Source organism: Martes martes (assembly GCF_963455335.1).
Source record: "Martes martes genome assembly, chromosome: 5".
Classification (NCBI taxonomy): domain Eukaryota; kingdom Metazoa; phylum Chordata; class Mammalia; order Carnivora; family Mustelidae; genus Martes; species Martes martes.
The window spans coordinates 59,838,554-59,865,939 of NC_137892.1; the positions used below are offsets into that span (position 1 = coordinate 59,838,554).

The 27,386-nt window shown below is 37.0% G+C and overlaps 1 protein-coding gene across 5 annotated transcripts in view; it reads right to left on the reverse strand.

Moving 5' to 3' along the window:
• ATG10 (autophagy related 10) overlaps positions 1 to 27,386 on the reverse strand; it is a 240,616-nt gene that overhangs the window by 54,569 nt on the left and 158,661 nt on the right. For all 5 annotated transcript variants that reach the window (XM_080804682.1, XM_080804683.1, XM_080804686.1 and 2 more), the window contains one exon: positions 15,986 to 16,083. In XM_080804682.1, coding sequence (XP_080660808.1) covers positions 15,986 to 16,083 — 98 coding nt within the window. The remainder of the gene's footprint in view (positions 1 to 15,985; positions 16,084 to 27,386) is intronic.

Genomic DNA, 27,386 nt, shown 5'->3' on the forward strand with positions numbered 1-27,386 from the left:
AAGATGACAAAATGCCTGTGTGATAAGATGAACTGAGGTGAATGACATAGGCATTGTGATGTAGTGTCAGGTTACTACTGACTTTCTGAGGAGGAAGATCATTTGCTTCCAGATCATGGTTGACCAATGATAACTGAAACCTCACAAAGCACAACAGTGGATAAAGAGAACTACTGCATATTGTATAAATCTATATATAACATTTGGGAAAAGACAAAACATAGGCACAGAGAACAAGGGCTGGGGTGGGAGAAAGTGTTGACTATCAGGAGAGGCACCTAGGAGTCTGGGGCGGGTAAGGGAACTGTTCAGTACCCTGATTATGGCAAGAGTTACACAATTCTATGCGTCTATTAATACTCACAAAACTGTATACCAAAAAAGGTTAATTTTTCTATCTGAAATTTTAAAAAATAATGTTCTATTTACCAGGAAAAAAATAAACCAGAGAAAGATGAATAATTAAAAGTACAGAAAGATCTATCAAACAAATACTACCAAAGGAATGTTGGTGTAGCTATGTTAATGTCAGGCAAAATAATCTTTGGGCAATTTGCCCAAAGACATATAGCTTGTAAGGAGCAGATGCAACCTTTAGTCCGCCTCTTTCTTACAATAAAGTCTATGCTCTTTTTATTATATCTTAATGACTCAGATTCTAGTTATTAAAACTTAGGAAATTTATTAATTAAAAAGAAAAGTTTGAGACAATCCCTCACAAGCACAAAAATTTCACCATGAAATAAATGCTGTTTTCATATTTTGAGAAAAATCAGTAAATATTCTTCCAGAAAAATGTTTACTTAACTAATACAGGTGAGACTGTTTTTGTTTGACTTGTAGATTTTTTTACCTTGTCTTCTTTTCATGATAATAGAAACAATCTATCATTCCCACCCAAAATTTCAAAATTTTTACTAAGTTCTTTCTTCAAAAAAAATCCATTTTTTTCCAAAATCGACTTCTAAAAAATAAATCAAATTATGTAAAACTGATGAATCACTGACCTCTACTTTTAAAACTTACAATACATTATGTGCTAATTAAGTATATTTAAATTTTAAAAATTAAAAAAAAACAACATTAGCAATTATAGTTGAAAAATCCAGCACCTGAGATAAATGATCAAAGGAACCTGGCTGGTTTTAATTGAAACCTCTGCAGGAAAAACTGGGGGAATAGAGCTACATAATGTATCCGTGTGAGAGCTGAATATGCATACCTACCTGAAAATGTTTAGGGTACATCACGCTCCTTACCATAAGTTACAAGTAAGGCTTTTAACTTATTAAGTAATACTTGCACTAACAAAATTAGTATGTTCAGTCTTCAGAACAGTCAGTGTGAAAAGTCATGCAAAACAGCAATTAAATAAAGTTTCAAGCAAGTCTCCAAATCCCAAGAACCTATTCTAGTACTGTTCCCTTTCGGGATTCTTTTTTTTTTTTTTTTTTTCAATTAAAACACAATAGCTGTCTGTCCATAGAATATTGCAAAAATGAAAGCAATAACCTCTCAGACCACAGGATTCAGGTTGTGGAATCTCTGTTTTTGAAAGTGAGTTTAACATTGAGGTCAAAACTACAGAAAACATGTAGAAAATGTGCATCCTTTATCCTAGCCTTCTATTTTGGTTATTAAATGCAAATCTGGTTTATTCTGCTCACCTACATGTGGTCTAATATTACTTAGAATGTCTATGAATAAAATCTAGAATGGGGCAGGTAAATTTAGTGAAAACCCCAAGGGAAATACATGGCATTACTAGCTGAATCCCTTAATCAACCCTCCCTTGGCCCAGTCCCTCCCTCATTTTTCACTCATATTTTCACTGTGAAAAATGAGGGCTTCTCGTTTCCGTGGACAGGGCACGTAACATCACCCTGTAATCAGGACTTGGACATAACACTCACAGATGAGGAAAGAGACTTCACTGCCTGCTAAACACCAGCCCTTGGCAAGAGTACTCAGGGCACTTGGACTCAGCTGAGGTCAGTCAACTGAGACCCTGAATGTGAACTTGGTATGGGTGCAAAAATCATTTTATCTATAGAGACAGACAGACAGACATAAAATAAGGGGCCCTTAAAATTTCCAAACCATCACCTGGGAAGTGCCCACTGTCTTTAGACAGACTGGTTTGGAAAATCTCCCATGACAGGAAGAATGATTGGTTATGGTGTACTTCAGATTGCTTTAGTCTCCATCCAGTCCTGGCTGAAAAGAGTTCGGGATGGTTGGGAAGATCCTGCCACATCTGTTGTTTGAGAGCCAGAAGAAGACAGGAGAAATTTTCTTCAAGTAACACAGGGAACCAAGACCCAAGCCAATGTTGCCAAGAGAGAGCTGAGGTTGTGCCTCAGGAAAATCACTCTCAAATACCAAGGTCATGGGACTAGAGAGTGTCAACACTGGAGTTAAACAATAAAGTACTTGAAACCAGGCAGGAATGAGACAAGAGTAAAAGCACATTTTGCACAAGCAAGGAAGAAGGGGCATCCTGGGTGATTTCCCTGAGCTATCTTGGTGTGTCTGCAGATTGGCTTTTGTATCTAAGGTACAAATGAGCCGAGTGAGCTTAAAGAAAAAAGGAGACACTATTGGCAGCTATGGAAACCTAAGATCCTTCGTTTCCAAAGTTAACTGGCTACATTTTCTTTTCTTTCTTTCTTTCTTTCTTTCTTTCTTTCTTTCTTTCTTTCTTTCTTTCTTTCTTTTTTTTTTTTTTACTATAATTATTCTAAGGGAGCTCCAGAACTTACCCAGAGGGTCAAAAGTCTGGCTTGTGAAGAGCCAGGATGGTCAGGTAAATTCAAACACCCTGATCATCGTCCTTGTGAATCATATTAGTGTTACAACTGACTTTTTTGACAGAATGAACTCTGTAACACCGAAGGCTATGGAATCTAAGAGCGCTTTTTATTCACTCAGTCCACAAAATAACTTTAACAGATGTAAAAGTAAGGCCTGGCCACACTGATGTCAGTTAAGATCAAAAGGCATTTTTCTGGGCAATCTGCTAGAAACAATATAGACTTATATATTCCTGACTCAACTCTCTCAAGAGATAGACTTGACAAGTATCAATATGAAAATTCCCCTTGTCAAGGAACAAGGCGAGGTTAGTTGCCTAGCTTAACACATTCAAGAGACCGGCAGTAATCGTCATTTAGCTTTTCCTGGTGGTGACATTGCTATCAAACATGCCTGTGAAGAAATTAAATAAAATGTGGAAAATAACTGCATTTTGTTGACCTTTTTTTTTTTTTTTTTTTTTACTATGTATGATATGGACTTTGGAGGATCCAAAGTGACCATTTTACAGGACTCTTAAAGGTATTTTCTCCTTTATCAGCTGTTTGCAATTAAATTGAATGTGGGACAACCTACAAATCAAGGTGGGGGGAAGAAAGCTTTAGGAAATTTTAAATGGCTTATATAAGCAACCTTCCGTGATCTAAGCTGTTTAGTGTTCTCACTGCCCTTTCATGGAACTCCTCACTGGTTGCATATTAACAAATCTTAGTTTGAAAGCCTGCCTTACTGTCGTGTGAGGGTTTGAGGGACAGGCCCATACACTGTTGGTTATTAATGACTATGTGAATAAGGCTGGGGGTGAGGGTGTGGGTAGGGATTGTCCACTGCTTTTCCTTTTCACAGTATTAATGGGTTAATGATAATAGTTACTCAAATTCCTAGCATCAGTGCTAGGAATCACATGCATTATCTCACATAATTTCTCACAACAACCAATGAGGTAGTCCTTATAATAGTTCCCACAGAGAATAATTCTCCATTTTGAGAATAAGGAAGGGGGAAAGTCAAGTAATCTGTCCTTGGTCACAATGTTCATAAGTAGAACTTGAATAAGAACCCAAGTGTTTCTGACTTCGCAGCCAAATTCTCAACCTGTTGAAAAATCTATCCTCGGGTCCAGCTATACATTCCTGTCACAGTCAAGGTTCAGTTGCCAAAAATCAGAATCTATTCTGACTAGCTGAAGCCCTCATTGGGAGGGCTGAATAAACAAATTCTAAATGACTTTCCAAGAACAACTTCTAAGCTCTTATTGGAGAACTGGACACCCGGGGACCTGCTGCTTCTTTCCAAGATCAAGAATCTGCCATTCTAGAATCAGACCCCCACTGCCATGATCAGAAACTGTCTCTTCTGTGGCCATCACCAGGGCCACACCATACCTGCTGCAATTCACACCAGAATGACTGTCCCTTCATCTGCCTTTTGACACACCCAACACTAGTAACTGAACACGAGCCATACAGAGGACCTCCATGACCTGCAGTGCTTCCAACAAACTGCAGCCTCCAACACTTCTGCCTTCCAAATCCCGCACCCCTGCATCTGATGTGATGAACCTAAATCAAATTCAGACCCTTCTCCGAGAGGGAGATGGAGAATTATGTTTTAGCTGCCCAGTGTCTGCAGTACAGGAGCACAGGAGAAGGAGGGTAGGATGAATGTTGAGTTCTAATCCACAATAGCCACTCTGAGTTCCAAAGATTTGGAACTCAGGGTTCTCCTGATTAGGACTGCAAAATACTGTATGCCTAGAAATTTCCAGAGTTCTCATCAAATTCTCTTCACAACCCAGAAAGGGGTCAGATCTACTTTAATATATCTTTATTAATATGACAATTTTGAGAACAAGATTAGCATCATGCGAAGGACTTAGACATAGTGATTAAGACAGAAGCTCTCAAGCTCACTGGTTCAAATTCTGGTTCTGCCACTTAGTAGTTGTGTGACCTTTAGCAGGTTGTCTGATGCCTTTGTGCCTCAGTTTTTCCTTCTCTAAAATCTGGAGAACAGATTCAACTTAACAGGGGTGTTCATAAGATTAAGCGAAATAATATGTGTATTCAGAAGAATGCCCGGCTCTTGAGAAATGCCCCCTAAATGTTAGCTGTTGTTACCAGAACAATAAACTCTAACCTTAAAAGACTTGCATTCATGCCCCATACATAAATTTATTCCCACTTTCATATGCTCATAGAAGTGAGTACTTGATATCCTGTGGCAGTAAACAGAAAGATAAGCGCCTGTTTATATGGTGATGACTTGATTCTATTTAAAGAATATATTAATCTAGCAGCTAATTACTGCCAGTTCAAGCCTGTGCCAAAACCAAAGTTGCCAGTTTGGGAAGACATTCTTTGGGACCCACATGGAAAATACTTTGAAAGTATTCAAAATGCTAACTCTTAATTGCAGGGGTGTGTATTAATAGTTAGGTCATCTGGCAGGCCCCTTCAGATACAGTTCACTCAGTCAAGTAGTCCATGCAAGTCTTGTTATCTGGGCAAGGTGGATGACTGATAATTCCTGCTGGCAAAATAATCTTGCTGCCTAACACCCTATCTTCCATACTTAAAGGAGTGGGATTTACAGGCTACCATGGATTCTGCCCAATCATTTGGGCAAATCTAATAAGGCTTGCAAAGGGAAAAAAAAAAAAAAAAAAAGGCCTCAGCCTTGCTGGCAGGTACTCCCATGAGCCGCCTCTGGACAATAGAAACAATGTTCTGTGTTGGCAAGAATGGAAATCAGACCCTTTAATTACGACCATATGTCAACTTCCTTAGTGTCTAAAATGTATGTGCCAAAGAACTGCAAGAAATATCTACATTTCAGCTACTCATCAGAACTTCAGTGTTCAACTACCTGCCTCCAATCCAATGCCTGCTTGACATCAGAAGCAGGCATTGTAAGAAGAACAATTATGAGCAGCATCAGTGAACACTTAGGGAAATGGATTCTCGAACATCCTACTGGTAGTAAGAATTAGTACGGCTTTTCTGATATCGACATGGAAATATTTAACAAAATCTCTAAAAGTCAATACTTATTGACTCACCAATTTCACTTTTAAGAATTTATTCCAGAGAAATGATCTGACAACTACACAAATCATACTTCAAAGATCTTCACTTAGGAATTGTTTATAATACAAACAATTAGAAAAGAACTCAATGTTCAAAGTATAATACTGGTTAAGACAATTATGGCATGGCCTTAGAATCGAATTCTATGCAGCTACTGAAAGTAAAATTTAGATGTATTTAAATATTGACATGGAAAGATGTCTGTGATATAAATTTCAAAAACCAGGTGCATAGTATAATCTCACTTGTATTTGTGTATATTTATATATAATATATACATATATGTGACTATATGTATTACATATGTATAGTTATATAAATATACATATATTTTAGAAAGCTATGCACTGAAAGGTTAACAATAGTACCACTGAATGTTTGAGATTATGAGTAAGTTTTATTTTCTTCTTGCTACTCTGTATTTTGCTAAAAATGAACAGTATGTATTACTTTCATTAATCAGAAAAAAATAGCAATTATTTAAAATGCAAGCCCAGACAATAGCACTTTTATCTGAGAATAGTCCAAAATACATACCAAGATTCACAAATTCAGAATCATACAGAATTTCTAAACTATTTCTTTGTATTTTGTATGGAATAGGCAAACACAAAGATCTTTAGAAGACAGGTAGGCTAAGCAAGTAAGTGTAGACAAGGTATGAGGCAATAAAGAAGGTAAGTGACCATGATTAACTACAGAGGGCATATCCAGTTCAAAGGCATTCAAATTCAAAAAATATTTCCCAGCACTCAGCATACATCTGTAGGCTGATTCTGAACAGGAAGCCTCTAAAAAGGGCCTTTGCGGTACAAACCTAAACACACAATATATATTATTTAAACTCTCACACAACTACAACTGGACATCACTCCCTCCTCATCTCCTGAAGTTGGTGTAAGTGGTATCTATAAAGGAGACCAGGTTTTCATGTTTGTAAAATTACCTTCCTAAAATTTAACATAAGAAGTTTGTCTTTCTTAATAAACTTGTCTGCTTCGTTCCATAACAGAATAAAAAATAGATTTAATTGGCTTTCCCTTTTAGTTATTTATTGTTCAAGAAAACTCAGAAACGACCCTTAGCTTAGATTGTCCTGCTACAACTGTCTTTTCCCCTCCACTGCTTAGTTCTCATCACTTGCTTTGATGGTTACAGTATATGTATTACTCTTATATTGACTGTACTTCGACACCACTAGAAATATTTCTGAAATTCAGACTGGACAGACAAGTAGAAAATAATTAATACAGTGAAAAAATATCAGCAATGCAAGATAATACTTGTAATGACTTGTACACATACTTTATATACTTTGGTATTATCCCTACTTATTGGCTAAATTTTAAACTATAAAATATAAACTGTATATAAAATATGGAGAATGTAATAGCTCACATGGAAAAGAATCAGGAAAACAACATGTTAAAAAAAAAAAGCTGAAGGGGGTAGGAAGAGGAATGAAAAAAATGTGCGACAATTACAGGGTAGAATATGTATGTGCAGCCACCATTATGCCAAAAATAAGATAAAATGAGCAGCAACTTTCTTAGGAAGCTTATACCCTTACAGGGGACTCAAAGCCTATGTGGGTAAGTGTGTCTGCAGAGTCTACCTTCCATTCCCTCCGGGCCCTGTGCCCACCTTTCTGCTCCCCCAGGCTTCTCTTTCTACCTATAGCTGCTGTTTTTCCACTTACCCACCAATAACCTCTTTCTCAAAAACCAGAAACAAGAATATAAATATTCCTCAAATGTAAAGTTTTGGAACTAAGATGTTTATTAAAAATTAAAAATTGATGGTAGGTAATTATCAAAATGAAATGTGCTAAGATGAGTCATATTAAAATTAATTATAAATATTTTAAGTGGTATTTTACTCTGACACTTATAAAATGTTCCTTCTTTAGAAATAGAAATTTTAAGGATCAGTGAAAAGCTAGAAAATTCTTTAAAGAAAGCCCTTCTATAAATTCAAGACACGTGCTGAGTCAACAGTGCGACTGTGATGGTAAGAGACTAAGCAGCCCTCTGCTCAACCAGATATACAGATAACAAAGTACATTAACCAGTTTCTTGTCTTTATCGCCTAGTGAAATAAATTTCAATTTAGAGAAGTGAAACCCAAACATACCAGGATAAGGTGATTATTTATTTAAAAAAATACATTCCTTGTTTATTTATCTTGGACTCTCAGTAAGATGGAATAAAACAAAACACCTTAAAAATTAATAAGACAAGGATCTTCCATAATAAATCAGCCCCCACTTCTACTTAGAGTCATTTAAACACTTAATTAGTGGCTAGTGGCCAGAAAACCTTAGAAAGTGAAAGTGGGATGAGAAAGTAATATCATCCCAATGCCTAAAGAGCACTTAGGATAAAGTTAAGGCTTTCCAAAAACATTCCAGGGTGTAAAATCAAAGAAAATTTTGAAAGAAATTAATTGTTTCATCAAAGATATTAAGAACAGAGTTTCATATACTTCATAATCTAAAGAAAGTCTGAAGAACAAGAAAAACTTAAGAAAAATGTGGTTTTTACCCCCATAACAAGAAAAGCACAATGAAGTGTATAAGAGACAGTGGATATTTCTGAATTAAAGTGAAGTACCCATAGCATCAGCATTCAATAAATATTAAAAGTCACAATGCAGGTGCCTGGGTGGCTCAGTGGGTTAAGCGTCTACCTTCGGCTCGGGTCATGATCTCAGGGTCCTGGGATTAAGCCCCACATCAGGCTCTCTGCTCAGCGGGGAGCTTGCTTCCTCCCTTCCCACCCCTCTGTCTGCCTCTCTGTCTGCTTATGATCTTTGTCTGTCAAATAAATAAATAAAATCTTTTAAAAAAAAGTCACAATGCTTGTGCAGATTGACAATCTAGAAATAATTATTGATAGAGACAGAGAAAAATAGCACTGTCATCATTACCCGAAAACACCAAAGAACATGAGATATGGTGATGAAAGCGTATTTCACTCTTCTAAGATAGTAGAGGGTGCTAGAACCATCGAGTACTGGTAGAAACATTAGCAAGCTTCTATAAAAAGTCCCCCAGGTAGATTATGGCACTAGAAACCTACCCACTAAAGTGACTTATTAATGTCCAGAACAAATACCTAGAAACCCAGATCCAACAAATGAGCAGCAAATTACAGAGAAAACAACCCCATGAAGTCTGTAGTCCCATTTAAATAAAACTCCACGAGGAAAGAGTCTGTAGTGGTGCTGGCAGGGATTCTAAAGCAGCAGCAGCAATCCATAAAAGGCTTCTTAATTTTCTTGTCATTTAAGAATTAAGCCACTTCCAGTTCACACAGATCCTACCAGGTGCACGAAATTGATGTCATTATGAGCCATCAGGAAATACCCACCGAGACCTATACCAACACTGAGAAGTTGTGTTAAACAGCTGTGTGTTTTAATTGATTTGTATTATTTAAAATAGGAACAGTTAAAAGTCAGTTATCGGATGTTGTGTAAAAGAGATGCCTAAAGACTCCAGGGAGACTGAGTTCAGAAGAAAGCCAATCACTGGAACTTCACTGAGCACTTAAGATTATTACTAGAGGAAGCACAATTAAATCATCAGTTTATCAGCCATCATTATAAATCACCAGGCAACATATCAAGCTTCATTATTTAAGACTCCTTAACCAGTGACTTCCTGCATCACTGAGAGTCAAAAGCAATCTATTCACCAAAAGGTACCTAAGGAGTTCTGTTTTTTGTTGTTTGAGTTTTGGTTTTTGTTTTTTTGTTTTTTTTATCTTGAGAGATTTATGATGGAAATATAATGAAAACTCACTGAAATTAATTACCATATTTTTGCATGTTTTAGACATGATGAAGTCTTCAAAATGAAATTAATGGTATTTGGGGTATGTAAAATATGTATTACACAGGTTCCTCTTAACTCTACTCCCTGCAAATATTTAATCCAGTTCTCTCATAGTACTTGTGTGGGATCACATGAGGAAATATAACGAGCTTCTTTCCAACTTTATCCACCCAATCCCATTCATTTACTCTTACTTGGATAGCCTTCCCCAGACGTGAAGAACCAGAATACAAAGGACATCCAAAATCTTGGTTTCCAAATTTAAAGTGCACAGTGTTGGAAAATATTTGCAGGGACATATGACACAGGTTGAGCTTTGTATGCAACTCTCTTTTTTAGTATTTCCACCAACTCTGTGTAGATGCTGCCATTATCTTTAATGGAAAAATAAGACGCCCAGAGTTTTTCAACCAAGCCTGAGTTGATACAGCTAGTAAGCAGTGGAGCTCACTCTGTCTGGTTCTGGCACCTCGATAAAGTCTCTGAAAGAAAGCAAGACTCCTTGGAAAATGGAGAGGTGAATCTGGACATGAATTCTGCAATGTGAATATGCAACAATTGGTCAATCCAAAAAGCAAGAACCCATCAAAGCTACTTGGGTTATATCAAAATAACTCAGGAGCCAACTTAAAGGGACTTAAAAAAATTTTTTTAATTTAAATTCAATTTAGATAATAATACACTATAGCATATTATTACTACTTTCAGGGGTAGAATTCAGTGATTCATCAATTGCATATAATACCCAGTGCACATTATATCAAGTGCCCTCCTTCATGCCCATCACCCAGTTACCGCAGTTGGATATAACTCTCAGTTTGTTTCCTGGAGTTAAGAGTCTCTTATGGTTTGCCTCCCTCTCTGTTTTCATTTTATTTTATTTTTCCTTCCCTTCCCCTATGTTCATCTATTTTGTTTCTTAAATTCCACATATGAATGACACCATATGATAATTGTCTTACTCTGACTGACTTATTTTACTCAGCATAATACCCTCTAGTTCCATCCATGTTGTTGCAACAATTGAATAACGATAAAGATAACCACTATAATGAATTGAAATGCATAAAACATCTATACCCATGAGTCCACAAAGATACATAAGAAAACTTTCTTGGTCACCTTAGGATGTTAGAAAACAAGGTCATTAAGCTGGAACATTTATCCTGCATTTTCTATACAAAGCATATGTCAAGTAACTAATCTGGTGAGGGAAACTGCTGTTATAAAGCAGCCCAACTAATAAATAATGAATGTTGGAATTAGAACATCACCATTTGCAACCCTTAATGAGTTAATGGATCTAAGCAATAATCATGAATGGCTGCTAACATCACAAAAAAGGACGATAACCAAACATTATGTACCTCTTGATAGAAGTGTCCAGAATCACCTATTGAAGTATTCTTGCCCCAAAAAACAAACCTGAATCTGATCAACCCTCCAGATCTAACTACCAGTTTATAGAAAGCTCAGGGAGGAACATACCAAACAATACCACAGGATTACAATTAGGAAAAAACCAAACAAACAAAAAACAGATACAAATACTACAGGACAAACAACCTTGCTTCTTCAACAAAAATATATGAGGAAAAAAAGAGAAAAGAATGAGAATCCTTGTTTTCAAAAGTCTTTAGAGATGTTAATCATTTTAATATATAAACCTTATTTGAATCCAACTCACAGAAACTGTAAAAATAAAAGAAATTGTGGAAATTTAAGCATTAATTGCTTATTTAAGGATATTAAGAAATTATTATCAGTTTATTGTGATAACAGAAATGTGATTATGTTTATTAAGAGTCCTTACATTTTTTCAATTAAACTTTTTGAGATAACTATAGATGACATATGCAATTGTAAGAAATAATACAAAAAGATTATTCATACACTTCAGCAGCTCCCCAATGGTAACACCTTGCAAAACTATAGTACAATATCACAACCAAGATACTAACATTGATAGGTCAGACACAGGACATTTCCATTGCTACAATGTTCCCTCTCATGTTGCCTGGTATAGCCACACTCTCTTCCTTCCCACCTACACCTCCTTCTCTAACACCCAACAACTACAAACACCCTCTCTAATTTTAAAAATGTTAGATTAAGTGGAATCATACATTATGCAATCTTTTGGGATTGGTTTTTGGAACTCAGAATAATTCTCTGGACACTCATCCAGGTTGTTCAGCATACCAGTAGTTGGTTCCTTTGTGCTACTAGATAGGATTCCCTAGTAAGGACGCACCATTTCATTTAATCTCCATGGTCTGAAGGACATCAGATTTATTTCCATTGGGCTATTATGGATAAAGTTGCTATAAACATTGGTATAAAGTCCTTGTCTTTTAAAGATACATACTTAAATTTGTATGGATAAGATATAATGTTTAAGATTTGCTTCCTAAATATTCCAGATCGGGTGAGATACTAAAAGAAATACATATATATATATATATATGAGATTGGTCATTAGTTCGTAAATGCTTTATACTATTAACTCTACTTTTGGGTATGTTTATAATTTTTCATAATATAAGGTTTAAAAATAAGAAGATGGTAAGAAACAATTACTTATCTGACCATTTCCACATAAACACACACATCTTCAAGTAAAACTGAAAGTATGCTTTCTTATGACTTTTAATCTGTGCCAAGATTACAGGAGTTCTTTATCTAAGACATGGAGCTCGCACATGCAAGTAATCATTATTGTAACATTCACTGTACCAATATGGGCAGATGCAACCTAGGCATCTGTTAACTTTCTTTCAGAAGTTCTTTATTAGGCTACAGGGTTGAGATAATAGGTAATTCATAATGCTGGACAAAAGCAGGTAAGTAATCACCATAATCAAATGTATGAGATTCATTAGTGGCTTGTCGTCAAAAGAGAGTGTTCATGTCTGACACGAATAGGTCCTTATCATCAAGACAAACGCTGAGAGAACAGAAATGTGATTACTAAAGATGAAGAGCAACAAGCTATATGAGCACAATCAAGCCTGAAGATGAAGTGAAACGCATTTTCTATTGCGTGGAGGCTGCTTTTGTTTTTGAGCCTCTCTGAAGGACAGGATATTATTATCATGTTCAGTCTGCAAGCTAATGGTTCTTTACAGTAATTCTGCAAAACACTATCTACTGTTTGGTGCCACCGATAGTCTATCAGCTCATTCTCCCCCAGTGCTATATCACAACCTCCCTTTCTCCCAGCTGAGGACACTCTGTTTTTTTCCACATGTGGTTTTACAAAAACGAAGATCCACTCTCTCAAAGATCTCCGGCAAAGAAGAGCATGTAAATACCAATCCATTAACTAATCTAGGAATAAAAGCCAAGACCACCAAAGGAGACATTCGTGATGACTTTCGAGTGCCAACTAATACAAGAGCGACAAGTGAGTTTCCCTGGCTAGGTCTTTAATGCCCACACATGCACTGAGAAGAGCAATTCTAAAGCTGCCACAAAGTTTGTTGTCAAAGGTAGGATAGCTGTCCACAGACCAATCCACATAAGACAAATCCCAAAGGAAGACTTAAATGTTCCAGTTGTATTGTAATTGGGTTATATCAACCACTTCTCCCATTAAGTGAGCCTGCACACTTGGGTCTTAGAAATAATAGTGCTTATTGTGATTGGATTTGACCATTACTACTATACTATGACAGGTAGGAGTAGATGGTCCACTAACAGGCTGTCTATATGACACTTAAGTGACTACAGATTAAAAGATATTAGTCAATTCAGTTATAAACAATCAATGTACAGATTGGTTCATTTGGTCGGTTTAGCAACTTGGAGTTCTATCAGTAGAAATCTCTTTGCAACATCATATTAGGAAACTAAGAAAATGCAGTTGAGTTCAAAGTCTTGTTCATATGTCACAAGGCAGAACAGAGACACATAGAATTAAAACCCAAAATGACATAGATCGCCAGGAATTGTGCTATAGGCTTGCACTGAGATTGATAACACTGACAGAAAAAGGGAAAGGATAAGAAACAGGCTCAAGAACACAATGTAAAATGTAAATGAAAAGAAGCAGAGAAAAAAGGCACTAAAGTTAAATGCAGATGTACTTTTGGATGTCTTTGCCATCTATCTTTTGCCTCTAACCTTTGCCATCTTCCTTAACTCTTCCAACCAAACGTTTTCTGGGTCCTGTGAATTCTGACACCACAGTATAAAATTTGAGACAGCCTGTGGTCACTGGCAAGACACTGGAAGTTGAAGCTCTTAGCACTCACCTTGATGCTTAAAGGTTATCTAAAATGCTTTGCATAAAATGAAATGTTCTTGCCAAAAATCTCTATGATGCATTTGTTTATGTATCTTTTTTTTTTAAGATTTTATTTATTTATTTGACAGACAGAGATCACCAGTAGGCAGAGAGGCAGGCAGAGAGAGAGGAGGAAGCAGGCTCCCCGCTGAGCAGAGAGCCCGATGCAGGGCTCGATCCCAGGACCCTGGGATCATGACCTGAGCTGAAGACAGAGGCTTTAACCCACTGAGCCACCCAGGTGCCCCTTGCTTATGTATCTTATTCTTCTTCTTCAGAGCAACCACCCATGCCTGGTCTACAGAACTGGAATTCCAGAGGGGACCATTTTTGTGAGCTGAAGTGGTTTCAAGAAAGGAACATGAGAGAACAAAAGGAAATATAAAGACAAGACAAAGGCAACAGGGAAGACAAAGCTGGAAAGAATTCCAAGAACAAACTGCACAGGATGGCTTCTGGGAAACGAACAGCCATGTTTGGCAGGAGCTGAGACTGTGTACAGCGGGGCCAAAGATAAGCTTGAAAGGACAGGCTGGAGCCCAGGTGAGGCATTTAGACCACATGCCATAGGCCTTTGGACCACTACTGCAGGTTTGTGCATAGGCAAGATACACACATCATGGTTAGGAAGATGTGATTAATGGTAGGGCAGGGAGCAAGGAGCAGAAGACTGAGGTTTGAGGCCTTACTAACTGTTCCAGGTGAGGCTGGAGGACTTGATCTAAGAGGGCAATGGTGGGAAGGGAGAGGAAAGGATTAACTTGAGGGGCTGTGTGAAATATGCATGTACTTAAACCTAGTTTTGTCCTCAATTAAAACCTAGAAAATGGTCATTTACAGCTACTGTCAAAGAACTACTTATAAGATGCTAAGGATTCTTACGTTGATTGGGAGGTAAACTGTCATTATTATGATCAAACACATAAGAGGGCATAAAAATTCTAATGGCTGATAAAATCATTTTTAAAGGAAGCTTTGATTGAGCTTAACAGAGCCTGGGAAAAAATAAGATTTTTGACATAAGTAAAAATTATTTTTAAGGAGACCATGATTGGTTGCAAGGTGATGAGTATTTTTAAATTTCTAAAATAATTAACTGCTGATTTTAGCAAGGCAGTAATAATGACTTATATGATTGACAGATCTATTTTTCCCTACTTCTGCAAATCTACTTTTTATACGTACTTTTGCAGATGTATTTTCTCTACTTTTTTCAGATCCCTATTGCAAACCTCTTATTAATCAAAAGTTTATTTTTTTTTGCAAATGTACCTATTAGCAAAACTCTGAAGCATTGTAGGTGACACAAGCTAAATCATGTGAATCTTAGTGAATCTTAGTGAATATGCCAACTTAGTTACTACTCTCATTTACTTAATACATTTTTATTGAGCATTCACTATATGATAAGTACTGTGCCAATGCTGGGTGTACAATAAAGAGAGAAAAAGAGGTGCCTGGGTGGCACAGCTGGTTAAGCATCTGACTTGATTTCCGCTCAGGTCATGATCTCAGGGTTGTGACACCAAGCTTAGCACAGAGTCTGCCTGAGAATCTCTTCACACCCCCTGCCACCAACTCATGCACTCTCTCTCTCTATTTCTCTAAAATAAATAAATAAATCTTTAAAAACAGAGAGAGAAAACAAGGTTCTGCCCACATGGGAATGCACAGTACAATGACAAAGAAATACATTAATTTAAAAAAACCGCCCAAATATATAATTGAAAATTGTGATAAGCACTATAAAGGAAAACTACAGGTTGCTTTGAGAGCTTGTAACAGGGAAGAGAAACCATCTCTGGGTCTGAGAAAGTATTTTAAAGGAAACTGTCTTTGAAATGAAATCTGTAAGGATGTAGAGGAATGAAATAGGAAAGAGTAGAGGAGAGAACTAGAAGAAAAGATGAGCAGAGGGTAGGAATCACATATAATAAAATAAAAGTACTCTCTAACCTGTTGGGTAATGGTGTCCCATGGCTCCTGCAGCAGCCGTGACTTGTAACACTCATGGATTCCTTCCCATATGTCCTTCAGAGCTAAAGGTCTTCCATCTGCAAAAGTGCATCGCAAAGACCATCAGTCAGTAGTCTATTTGACACAACTGTGCTTGGTGTTTATCTAAAACTCCTAGAAGAATGCAATGATTTTTTTTAAATCTTTGCTAGTACACATATTACTTATATATCAAAATAGTGCTATATGAATTATTATTTTCTTCCTGAGGGAAATTTAAACATTCAAGCTTCTCTCTTTTGTAACAATCTAGCAGTTAAATTATCTGCTCATTCATTGCCTGAAGGAATTCTGCAAAATAAATAAAATCCAAATGTATTTTAGAGAGAACTGAGAGATATAAGCACAGGCAAAGGACCAGGTGGACAGATTCCCATATGCACAAGGGTGCGCTATGAATACCTCTGAAATCTTAACAATTCTTCTAGTTCTTAAATCAAAGACTGTACGTACACACGCTTCTTTCACTCTCTCATTGACTAACTATCTGTAATGTTCAAATCACTCAGCTGAGTACTACGGGGAATAGAGGAAAGGAAAGCACACTGTTTCTCCCAGTAAGAAGCCTACCACCTACTAGGGAAACTATGACAAGTGTATCAACAGAACACTAATACCAAAATACTAGATGGAAAGTCGTTGTTGACAAGAGGAAAACTGCAGTTCTCTGTCAGTCCAGAGGAAGGAGACATTAACACCCACTGTTTGTGGCAGGTGGAACAAGGGAATTGTGAAGGGTGGGGCGATGTGAGAAGGAATTGGCATGAAGACGTTAGGAAAACATACAGTGAACAATAATTCACTTTTTCTTTCTTTAAACAATTCAACAATTACCCTATAGTTATAACAATCACAATTCACCCATATTCATAACAATCCAAATAGTGTATTTTATGAAGACCACTATGGCACAAGTAGAGAAATAGGTATTTAATATTGTAAAATAAAGTAGAAAGAAGAAATTACCTAAAGACTTTGAGACCCCTGGACAGAAGATGGTCTTACCACTAGAATTTAATGCTACTTGGTCCTTCAGAGCTATCAAGTGCTCAGAGCTTAGGGGTGTGCTCCCTTAGGCAAGTGGACAATAGCATTTAAAGAAAGCTCATCAAGGGGGTTGGGCCTGGAAGGCTCAGTCAGTTGAGCATCTGCCTTTGGCTCAGGTCATGATACCAGGGTTCTGGGATGGAGTCCCACATCAGGGAGCCTGCTTCTCCCTCTCCCAAACCCAACCACTCCCAGCTCCCACTCGTGCTGGCACTCTCTCTCTCTCTCTCTCTCTCTCAAATAAATAAATAAAATCTTAAAACAAAAACAAAAACAAAAACAAAAACTACAGTACTCTCACTCCTGAGAGCTTTAAGAAAGATAGAAAGAAAGTAAGCAAGCTAGCTAGCTCATCAGTATATCAAATCATTAGACCCAAAGAAGTATTTGGTCATCAGGTACAATAAAACTTGGGGAAATAATGTACCCCAACCCCTCCCACTGTCACCAAGCTAAAGGTATTGTACTCAGATTCATGGAGTTTAAGTAGAGATGTGGACTGTAGAAGAGCACTGGACTTGGAGCCTGGGCTGAGTTTGAATTCTGGTGTTGGCACTTACTCTCTGTGACTGCAAGTTATTTGGCTTTCAACTTTACCTATAAATGAGTATAATTATCCTTCTCAAATCCTGTTCATGTGAATGGGCTTGCAACAGTGCACTCACCCAAAACTGCCAAGGACACAGTCTGAGCTTAATACCTAGTAGGTATCTCTTCCCAGCCCCCACTGCACCACTCGAGTACTTCTCATACTATAAAGCTACAGGATTCACTTATAGACCACTATTTCTTGGAATTTTCTCATGTTTCTACACCAGGCACATTGTGTTTGATGATACACTAATACTAGAGGCAGGGCATTTCTCATGTTTGACCTGAAAAGCTGAACTTTTCCTCAACCTTTATTTTTAATAAATAGCAATTGAATATTTTGATACATTTTCAATAAGTATTTTCATCTTGGCATTTATCTGGCGGCAGGAGACCATTATCTTGTGATAAATAGTTTTATTCCATTGACATTTCCATGTCTGTAAAATGAACAAGATTTATTCATCCAATTAACATTTGAATGTCATGTTTAGGTACAAGTTAAAACCAAGCTGCCTTCAGTATCTGTGTTATATTGTTTTCTGTACACATTTACAGAGCAGGGCCAAACTTTGCCCTTAAGATAAGCTCTACATATCTTCAAAATATACGCACGCATGTGTGTGTGTGTGTGTGTGTGTGCGCGTGTGCACGCGTGCGCGTGAGCGCTGATGTTGGAAGAGGGGAATAGGATCTTAGGTACTTTAATGTCAGATGGTAAACCAAATAATCCAATTATAAAAAGATGACATGCTTTCGAAATAATTTTCAGACATCGATGTTAACAAGAAATCAAGTTGTAGGATAATAAAATGTTTGAGCTGGTATAATTAAGGCAACCAAGGTCTTAAGAAACATACATCAGCCAAAATCATGCAGCCAGTTCATGACTGCACTAGAACTGGAATTGAAGTTTCAGTTCCCTTCCCGCCATTCCCTGCAGGCTCTGGGGGCAGGTGTCAGTGTCCTTTCTGCCATTTCCTACCGCCTCTGAGCGCGGAGACTGCACATGTCCTTTCACCACTGCAGCCCTACAGTGTAGTTCCAAGCCCCACTCACACATTGCAAATGCTTTATAAATATTTACTGAACAAATGATAAATGAAAGGACGCCCTCCTTAACTTTATTTCCTCTAAGACCAGGAAAGGCTCTGAAGACCTAGAGAAGAATGCTGGGTTTAATATCTGGCCATCAATAATGATTTTAATTTTACTCCTTAAAATATTTCAGCCTACAATCTAAGGGTGGAGTAAGTAAGGGGTTCAGATATTACCACTGTCAAAACCCTGCATACTCTGCTGGAACCATTCATACAAAATGCAGTAATCAGCAACTAACAACAATGTGGAAAGACCCAGAACAAATGCAACAGAGTATTTCATCAGATTTGATGCTAGAATTGAGGGCGTGTGACGTGTTTTCAGATAATCTCAAATTCACAAGATGTAAGTTAACATCTTACAATACAGGAATTAAAACAATGATCTGGTCAACTTAGAATAACAGATAATTACAGAGTTAAAAATACTAAGTTCAAACATAAAAAGATGCATCATGGTCCTACATGCATTTTTATAAGAGTGCTACTCACTTGCTAGAAAGAGAAGAGTGTTTTCTAAGTGAATAGATGTGACTGCATTCTCTAATGCATTTACAGACTGAAAATGCATGCATTAAAAAAAGAAAACACATGTGTTAATGATGATCAAATAAGTCCTTGTGCCAAGCTACTCTGACAAGAGTGTCAATCTCTCCAGCTTCTGCTGACCATCCACACTGGAGATGATCTGGCTAATAGAGCTTTTTCTCTCACATACAGATATGACAATAACGACTGTGATGTGGCTTCTTTTCTCTACATCTTTACATCGACTTGGCCAGTCACAATTCATGCCTTCACAATCAAAGACATACAAAAGCTAGTTTCATGATCTTTTATGCTAAAACAAAAAATTTTGACCTAATCAGCAATATCTCCAAAACCATGTCATACACTATCGATGCACAAATTGCATTCAAAATATGATTGTGATTCTAATTATTTCTTTTTTTTTTTAAAGATTTTATTTATTTATTTGACAGAGCGAGATCACAAGTAGGCAGAAAGGCAGGCAGAGAGAGAGGGGGAAGCAGGCTCCCCGCCGAGCAGAGAGCCTGATGTGGGGCTCGATCCCAGGACCCTGGGATCATGACCTGACCGAAAGCAGAGGCTTTAACCCACTGAGCCACCCAGGCGCCCCATGTGATTCTAATTGTTTCAAAACCAATGGAACCTTCAGAAATTCCACTGAAACCATTAAACGGAGATCATCAAATATATTTCAAAAATCATGCCATAAAAGTAGAGATTAAATATTGCAGAAACTTGAAGAACTTTGTGATTTTAAATCTATTTATGAAAACCAAAGACCCAAAACTTTAACTTAAAATTAAATTGTGGATATAAACAAATACTTGGTTAAGCTCATGAAACACATTATTATGTGCCTTCATGTTCAGTTGAAGGTATCTTCAATCAGAAACTTTAAACCTTGCCAAGAGGGTCTATTTTTTTCTGTCTGGCCTCAGTCAGAGGTGACATAAGCATACTCAATCAACAACTCCCTAGTTTTAGACCCAAGATATTCGATAGCACCAATTTTAACATGCTTAGAAATTTCATTAATCACACTGAGGCTGAGAAGCTCAGTAAAATCCCCTGCCTACTTGAAAAATTGAAGCAGGAGCTGAAATAATTTCAGCAGCAACCCACAAAGTAAGCATGGTAAATTAAGGCCATTTATTTAGCAAGTGTTTATTGAATGCCTACTGTGTGCCTCCATCTTCTGGAATGATAACACACATTTGAGCTAAAGGAATATTCTGTCAGCAACCTAGACTGTCGACGTTAAAAGAAGAAGCGACATTGGATGAAAAATAGAATAATTAAAAAGTACAATCTTTAGCAACTGCCAGTAGCATTTAATTTAACAATTTTCATATAAAATCTCTCAATTGGATAATAACCTACATGTCAAGTAATCTATACATTACTCAAAATGTGCAGCTCTCTAAATTAAATTTCTCAGGGCTATTAGTTTTCATGAATCAAATAACGGCATGAGAGATTTCACTGGTACCACCTAACTCTAGGGCAAGCATGCTGAAGTCACCTTTATCCTACTGTGCATGGTCCTAAAATGAAGATTATAGAGAATATATCTTAGTTACAGTAAGTTTAAAAATAATGTTCTGGATGTGGCCACTAGAAATAAAAAGGAAAGGGTGGGTTATTCACAGTGCAATATGTCGTTATTCAATATACTGTCTTCAAGAGAGCTTTGAAGGATATAAAAATTCATGTCATACTCCACAGTAAGGCAGAGATGATGCTCCACCAAAGGGGAAAATTCATTTTTGCTTCAGTGAGAAAATTACATTGTGACATGAAATGAGTGTTAATTGTTCATGTACATTCATATCAGATACTATGCTGCCTAATTTTGTAATTTTTATTTATCCCCACATACATTTTTAGCACTTTATATCTTTATTAATCTCAGGAAATCTGAATGAAAATTCAAAAAATACAGATTATGGCAACTTCTCTTTACTTACATATGACATCAGTTAACTTGTACGTTTTCTGAATTTCTGGTTACTATATCATGCAGTTAAAAAAAAAATGGGCTGAAGAATTTGAATCTCAACCCCATAGTTTTCTATGTATCTTTGAATAAATCATTTAGCTGATCAGGCACTCAGTTTTTATGTACGTGCACAAGGATAATAACAGCTCCTACCTTACACTGTTACCGTGAGGATCAAAATACATAACACAGCTAGTATTACATATAGTATTACTATATGCTAAGCCCTAACCTATTTCATATATTAGCTCACAAACCTCAAAACTCTATGAGGTAGGTATTACTACTACTACTACTACTGCTGCTGCTGCTGCTGCTGCTATCTCAGCTTTTTTTTTTTCAGATGAAAGAAAACAGAAAGTTCAATAATTGCCCCAAAGACATGCAACTAGTTAGTAGCACAACTAGGAATCAGAACGAAGGCATTCTGGCTCCCAACCCTGCACTTTCACCACTACACGCAATGTCTGTGTACCAGAAGCTCTCTGCAAACCATTTAAAACAATGCACACGTATTAGCTGTGCTGTTGTTGTCACTAGTAGTTCCCCACCAACACTGCCTAACCTAGGAGCATCTAGAGTTTTGCCTTTTCCCGGGTTCCTTGCTAGGATGGTCTGCCCTTTCACTCATCACTGCATGGACAAATCCCAAGTCCAGCCATGGTCTCTCTTGATCAGTCCAGCTCAAGAAAATCTCTGTTCTTTCAGCCTTGGTAGCAGTTTTGTTCCCCAGCTTCATTGAGATAAAATGGACATATAACACTGTAAATTTAAGGTATACAACATGATTTGATACATGTATCCTGTAGGAAATATTTACCACAAAATGTTACTTATGGCACCCATCACCTCATAGTTACCATTTGTGTGTGTGTGTGGAGGGGTGTTTAGAACATTTAAAATCTACTCTCTCTGTAACTTTTAAGTGTACAATACTGTATTGTTAACTACAGACACCATGCTATACATTAGATCCCTAGAACTTACTCATCTTATAAATGAAAATCTGTATCCTTTAACCAATATTTCCTCATTTCTGCTATTGCCCAGAACCTTGACAACCACCAATCTACTCTGCCTGGCAGCAATTTTTTTGCCTTTGTTATGGCTCTTAATACTGAAATGTCATGATTTTAAAAATCACAATTTATAATTTTAAAAACTCATATAAATCTATAGTATCAAGTAGATGAAGACATAGCAGATGTTTGATTTTTCAGTATCCAAACACACTTCCAGTGTGGGAGAGAAATTTCAAAATCAGTAGAAGGCAGAGCCGCATTTTCACCACTGAAGCCAAAGGGAGGTAGACATTCCTTAATCTTATCATTCTAAGGTATCCAGTTGCCTCTAAGTTCTACCTTTCCCATAAGTCCTTTTCTACTTGTCATGGTCAGGTCTAATTATTAGGGGCACCTGTTATATGGACTTAAAAAGCTCTGCTTTGATGACTTTAAAGAAGGAGAAGTGTAGTAATCTGGTTTCAAGTGGAGCAGTGATATTTTTCAGCAGATTTGGAAAACAATGAGTTTCTATACTGTGCACACAGTAGGCACTCATATTTGTTTTAATGGATGTTTCTATCTTTTTAAAAAAGATTTTATTTATTTATTTATTTGAGAGAGAGCACGAGAGAAAGAAAGAGAAAGAGGACAAGTGCTGGGGAGGGGCAGAGGGCGAGGGAGAAGCAGACTCCCACTGAGCAGGGAGCCTGAAGTGAAGCGGGGCTCAATCCCAGTACCCTGGGATCATGACCTGAGCCAAAGGCGACACTTAACCAACTGAGTCACCCTGGTGCCCCATGGATATTTCAAATAGGAACCATTTTGCCAAGAGTAAGCAAAGAAATGTTTTTTCCTTATGGAATACAACACAAACATTCATCTATCCAGGAAAGCTAAGATATATTCTCTTTCAGGTAAGAAAGTAAATTTACCTTTCCATGTCCTCTTCCTGGCCTTGAATCCACTTAAAATCTGTAGCTTTTTGTATATATGATGTTTTGCACTAACACAGGTTAGAATAAACCTTTTGGCTAATTAGTTCTCCCTATAGTTTTGTTTCACATTTCTCTAGCATTTTTTTTTTCTTTAAAACATTTTTAAACCAGGACTTGATTTTTCAATGGGATTTTATTCCCATATCATATGTTTTAAACAAGCATCTTAACTCCCCATACTATTTCAAACATTTACATGGTTCAACAAATAATTCTTGTTAAATTTCCTCTATTGTTTGGATTTTTTAATTTGAACAGCTTTGTATTAGTTAAATAATTTTTCATTATTTTTCTTAATAACTTTCACTGTTTGCTCTTAAATTTGATTTCAATCCATAGAATCTCTTTTTAATGTACCAAAATTCATGTTCCATTCCATTATCATAACTTTATAACTTTATATGTTTATGTGGCACATATGAACTTTCTTAAAAGTTTCTCTACAATCAAATAAGGCTCTAAATTAAATTACATGTCAAGTCATTTTCTATGTTCTGCTCATTGTAATAATTAACTAGAATCATTTTTGCCTCAATCTTTAAGGACCTCTATAACCCACCTTTTCTTTCCTGTTCAACAAGCGACCTTAACTCTCACTGTGCTGGCAACCCCTTCTAACCCATCATCTCTTTCATAATTTGACCTCAACATATCTTTCCAAACATTTCGTCCACAGTTCATCTTAAAGAAACCTTTACTCCAAACTCGCCTCTCACTGTTCTCCAAAAACCCCACGCTCTCTCCAGCCCTATAGCTTGGCACTCACCCTCCTCCTCTTCTCCAGTGCTTTCTCCAGCCTCTTCAGAAAAGCCAACCTGTTACCTTCCCTCGCAAGTTGTTGAACAGAGCTGTGGATATGTTACTTTTATTCTCCGACTTCCTCCAACTTCATCTTTCTGTTTTCCTGTTATCTCTTCTATGCACTCCAAAGACTTCCTCTTGTTCCAGACCATGCTGAACAAGCCTCTTCTTCCTCCTCCTTGATGATTTATATACCGCTCTAAGTCCAAACTTTCCATTATTTTTCCTTTATGCTGGCCTTTATCACAGTTTGCCTTTGAGAGATAATTATTCTTTGGCTATTTCTTTCTCCCCGTTCCTCTATAAGCGTCCTTTAGGCATATAACAAGTGGACAAATCTTTCCACATGAAATATCTGGGTTACATTTTTAATTCTATACTCTTACTTCCTGGGCCAATAATAGAATAGATCTCCAGAAAGAACAGACATTCAGTTGCTGAATGGAAGAAATGTTGCCTTCCCTATTCAAAAGCAGCCCTTCTGACTAATTAAAGAAATATGTCAAAACAGTTCCCAAGAAGAACCCATATGTCAGCCAAAGAATTAAATATTTTGAAAATGAGAAGAACCACTCGGTCTATTTTTCAATAGAGATTGAGAACAAAGGAAAAGAAGAAAGACAGGGCAGGAATAAATCAGAATTCAAGCTGAAATAAATATAGAAATCTCTAGTTGTAATGAAAGGGAAAACTATGTAAGCTTAGGACTCTGGTGAAGCCCTCAGACATCATGTGTATAGCTGAGTTTTTTACTACATTTCTAACACTTGCCACCAGTTTTTGACCAAAACCAAGCCCTCAGAAAGGAAAAATGGGACACAAAAAGGTACTGGAATGATGGGCAATAGACAAAGCCTTTTGCAAGATACAAATACTTTTTTAAAACAGTGTGCTTCAAAAATAGTTGGGGGGGGGTTGGAAACAGTGAGCACTGAAGATGTCAGTGTTTAGTGAGAATGGACTTCATGAACTATAAACCACCATTCGAATATAAGCTATTTATTACTACAGGACAGGAATGTAGTTACCTCTTACCCACTGCTGGGTAACAAATGGTATTAAGTGAGTCCCATTACTTCTTTCAAACTTCAAATGGCAAAAGCAGTTAGGGGAAAAAAGAACACTGGAAAGGATTTATTTCTCTTCTTAAATCCGAGGGAACCGGGCTCCTAAATGTCCAAGTAGTAGGAAGGAGAGGTACTCAGCAGCAGGATGCTGGTGCAATTTGGCTGTGAGCCTTCAAGGATCGAATAAAAATATGTGTTTAGAGAAGCAGGGCAGCTGCTCAGCTAGCTTGGATGCCCATCCTTTGAGTACTCAAGATTCGCCATTTTCCTTAGTCAACTACTTCTGCAGTCTATGAGAAGTACCAAACTAAAGAGTATAGATATAGAGATGTTTTGGGTTCTGAGCTTCCTGGAGACAACAACATCAGGCTCTTCCTTATAAGCCATCAGAGCGGTTCAAATAAGGTACCATCACAATGTTTCCATCTTTGGGCTGTATGCAGAAATGGTTAGAAATTCCCCACCACTGGTTTATTCAATAAATACTTGTTGATACTATATCACAGCAGACACTGTGGGCGTCAAAATGAGTAAGAAAAATAACAAATGTCATATATGTATAATGCGTGCACACACACGCTACCATGAATAAAGCTTGTCACTTTGCAGGTTGTAGGTATTCATTGCTAATTTCCTTCCTTCCTCTTCTTACCATACAGTTCCATTTTCTTGTTTACCACTCTAATGGGGACAAGCAAACAAATAATTCTGTTATAGTGAAATTTGCAACATTATATGTGATATAATGTGAAATGATGTGGTATGAAATATGACATGGGAGTGACAGGAGCACGTGCCAAGTCAGCTGAGTCCTAGGCCACAGTTTGCCTGGTGGACACTGGCCAATATAGAGGGATAAGAAGTAATCACAATTCAATGGATTTGTATTTCAAGAAACACAATAAATATTTCTTCTGGAATCTAAACCAGTTGATAAAAGAAAAGGTCATGTCAATTTAAATGGGAATTACTACTACTAATTGCTTTGCTTAAAAAAAATAAAAAAGTAGCAGAAGAAAATCAGAGCAGAGCAGAGAAACTAATTTTTTACTAACAATCACATGTGGAAGAAATTCTAAATATCTGTCAAAAACAGGGCTAAGTGAACTATTTCTGAAGCAACAAAAAAGACCCCTAAGCAAGAATTTTTATAATCATCCTCTTTCTAGGTCGGAACTCTGTTAGGATGAGACAAAGAAAAATCTGGACCTGGAATAAGAGGAAGATGTTAGGAATCCGTTCACCACACTGACAGAGATCTGTTTAACAAACAGATGGAGGGCCAGAGTAATCAGATATCACAGAAAAAGGGAATAGATTAAGGGAAATAAATGAAAAATTATGACTTCAGAGTAAAGGGCGAAACATTTTTTAGGACATCCATTAGGTTAAGTTAGTAGAAAGAGAAAAGAAATTCTTAGAAAATGATAAAGGAAAGAATCATTTTTCATGTTTCTCCATAAGAAAGCATTCAGAATGCTTGGAAAAATTAAATTAGATATTTTAATGTACCTGAGTAAATACTAAATGAATTCTGGAATTTAAAAATCCCTAGTGCTCATTCCATACAACCCAGAATGGGAGGAGGGAAGAAAAGGAATGCTGCCACACAAAATAAATGACTTGTTTGGGTTTTCTTTTATCTGCCATAAATAAGAGGTGTCTTGCAGGTATACAGATAGGATCCAAGAAAGCTAGTGGGGTATTTGTTTTTTGATATTTTCCTCTTCTTCTCTTTTTTTAAGGAATAGAAAGCCATAATAAAGAAAAGATCTAGGAAGTCTACAAATTTCATTAAAATATAATTGGACTTGCAGGAACAATTACTGTGCTGTACTGTAAGGGGAGCTGTTGGCACATAAGAGCAAAGTACACGTATGAGCTCATCTACCAGCCTCGGCAAGACCCACTTCCAGCTAGAAGCAGTCATGTTTCAACACCTCCGATTCCCTAATGCTGACAAGCTAAACAACTTGTTTTGTCTCTGGGAGCTCTTCTCTGGTGATTAACTGCTTATGGTGAATACTAATTATAGGAAAGTACAGTATTGAAGAAGTAGTGTCCTATTTCCTCTACCTGCAGCCTTGGTGTGTCTTTGAGTCTAGAAAAGTACCAGGTAGAGCCACTGCAAACCAAAACCAAGAAAAATATCTCCTCCCCCATGGTAAATAAATGTATCCCCTTCTACTTTTTAGAGTAACAGAGT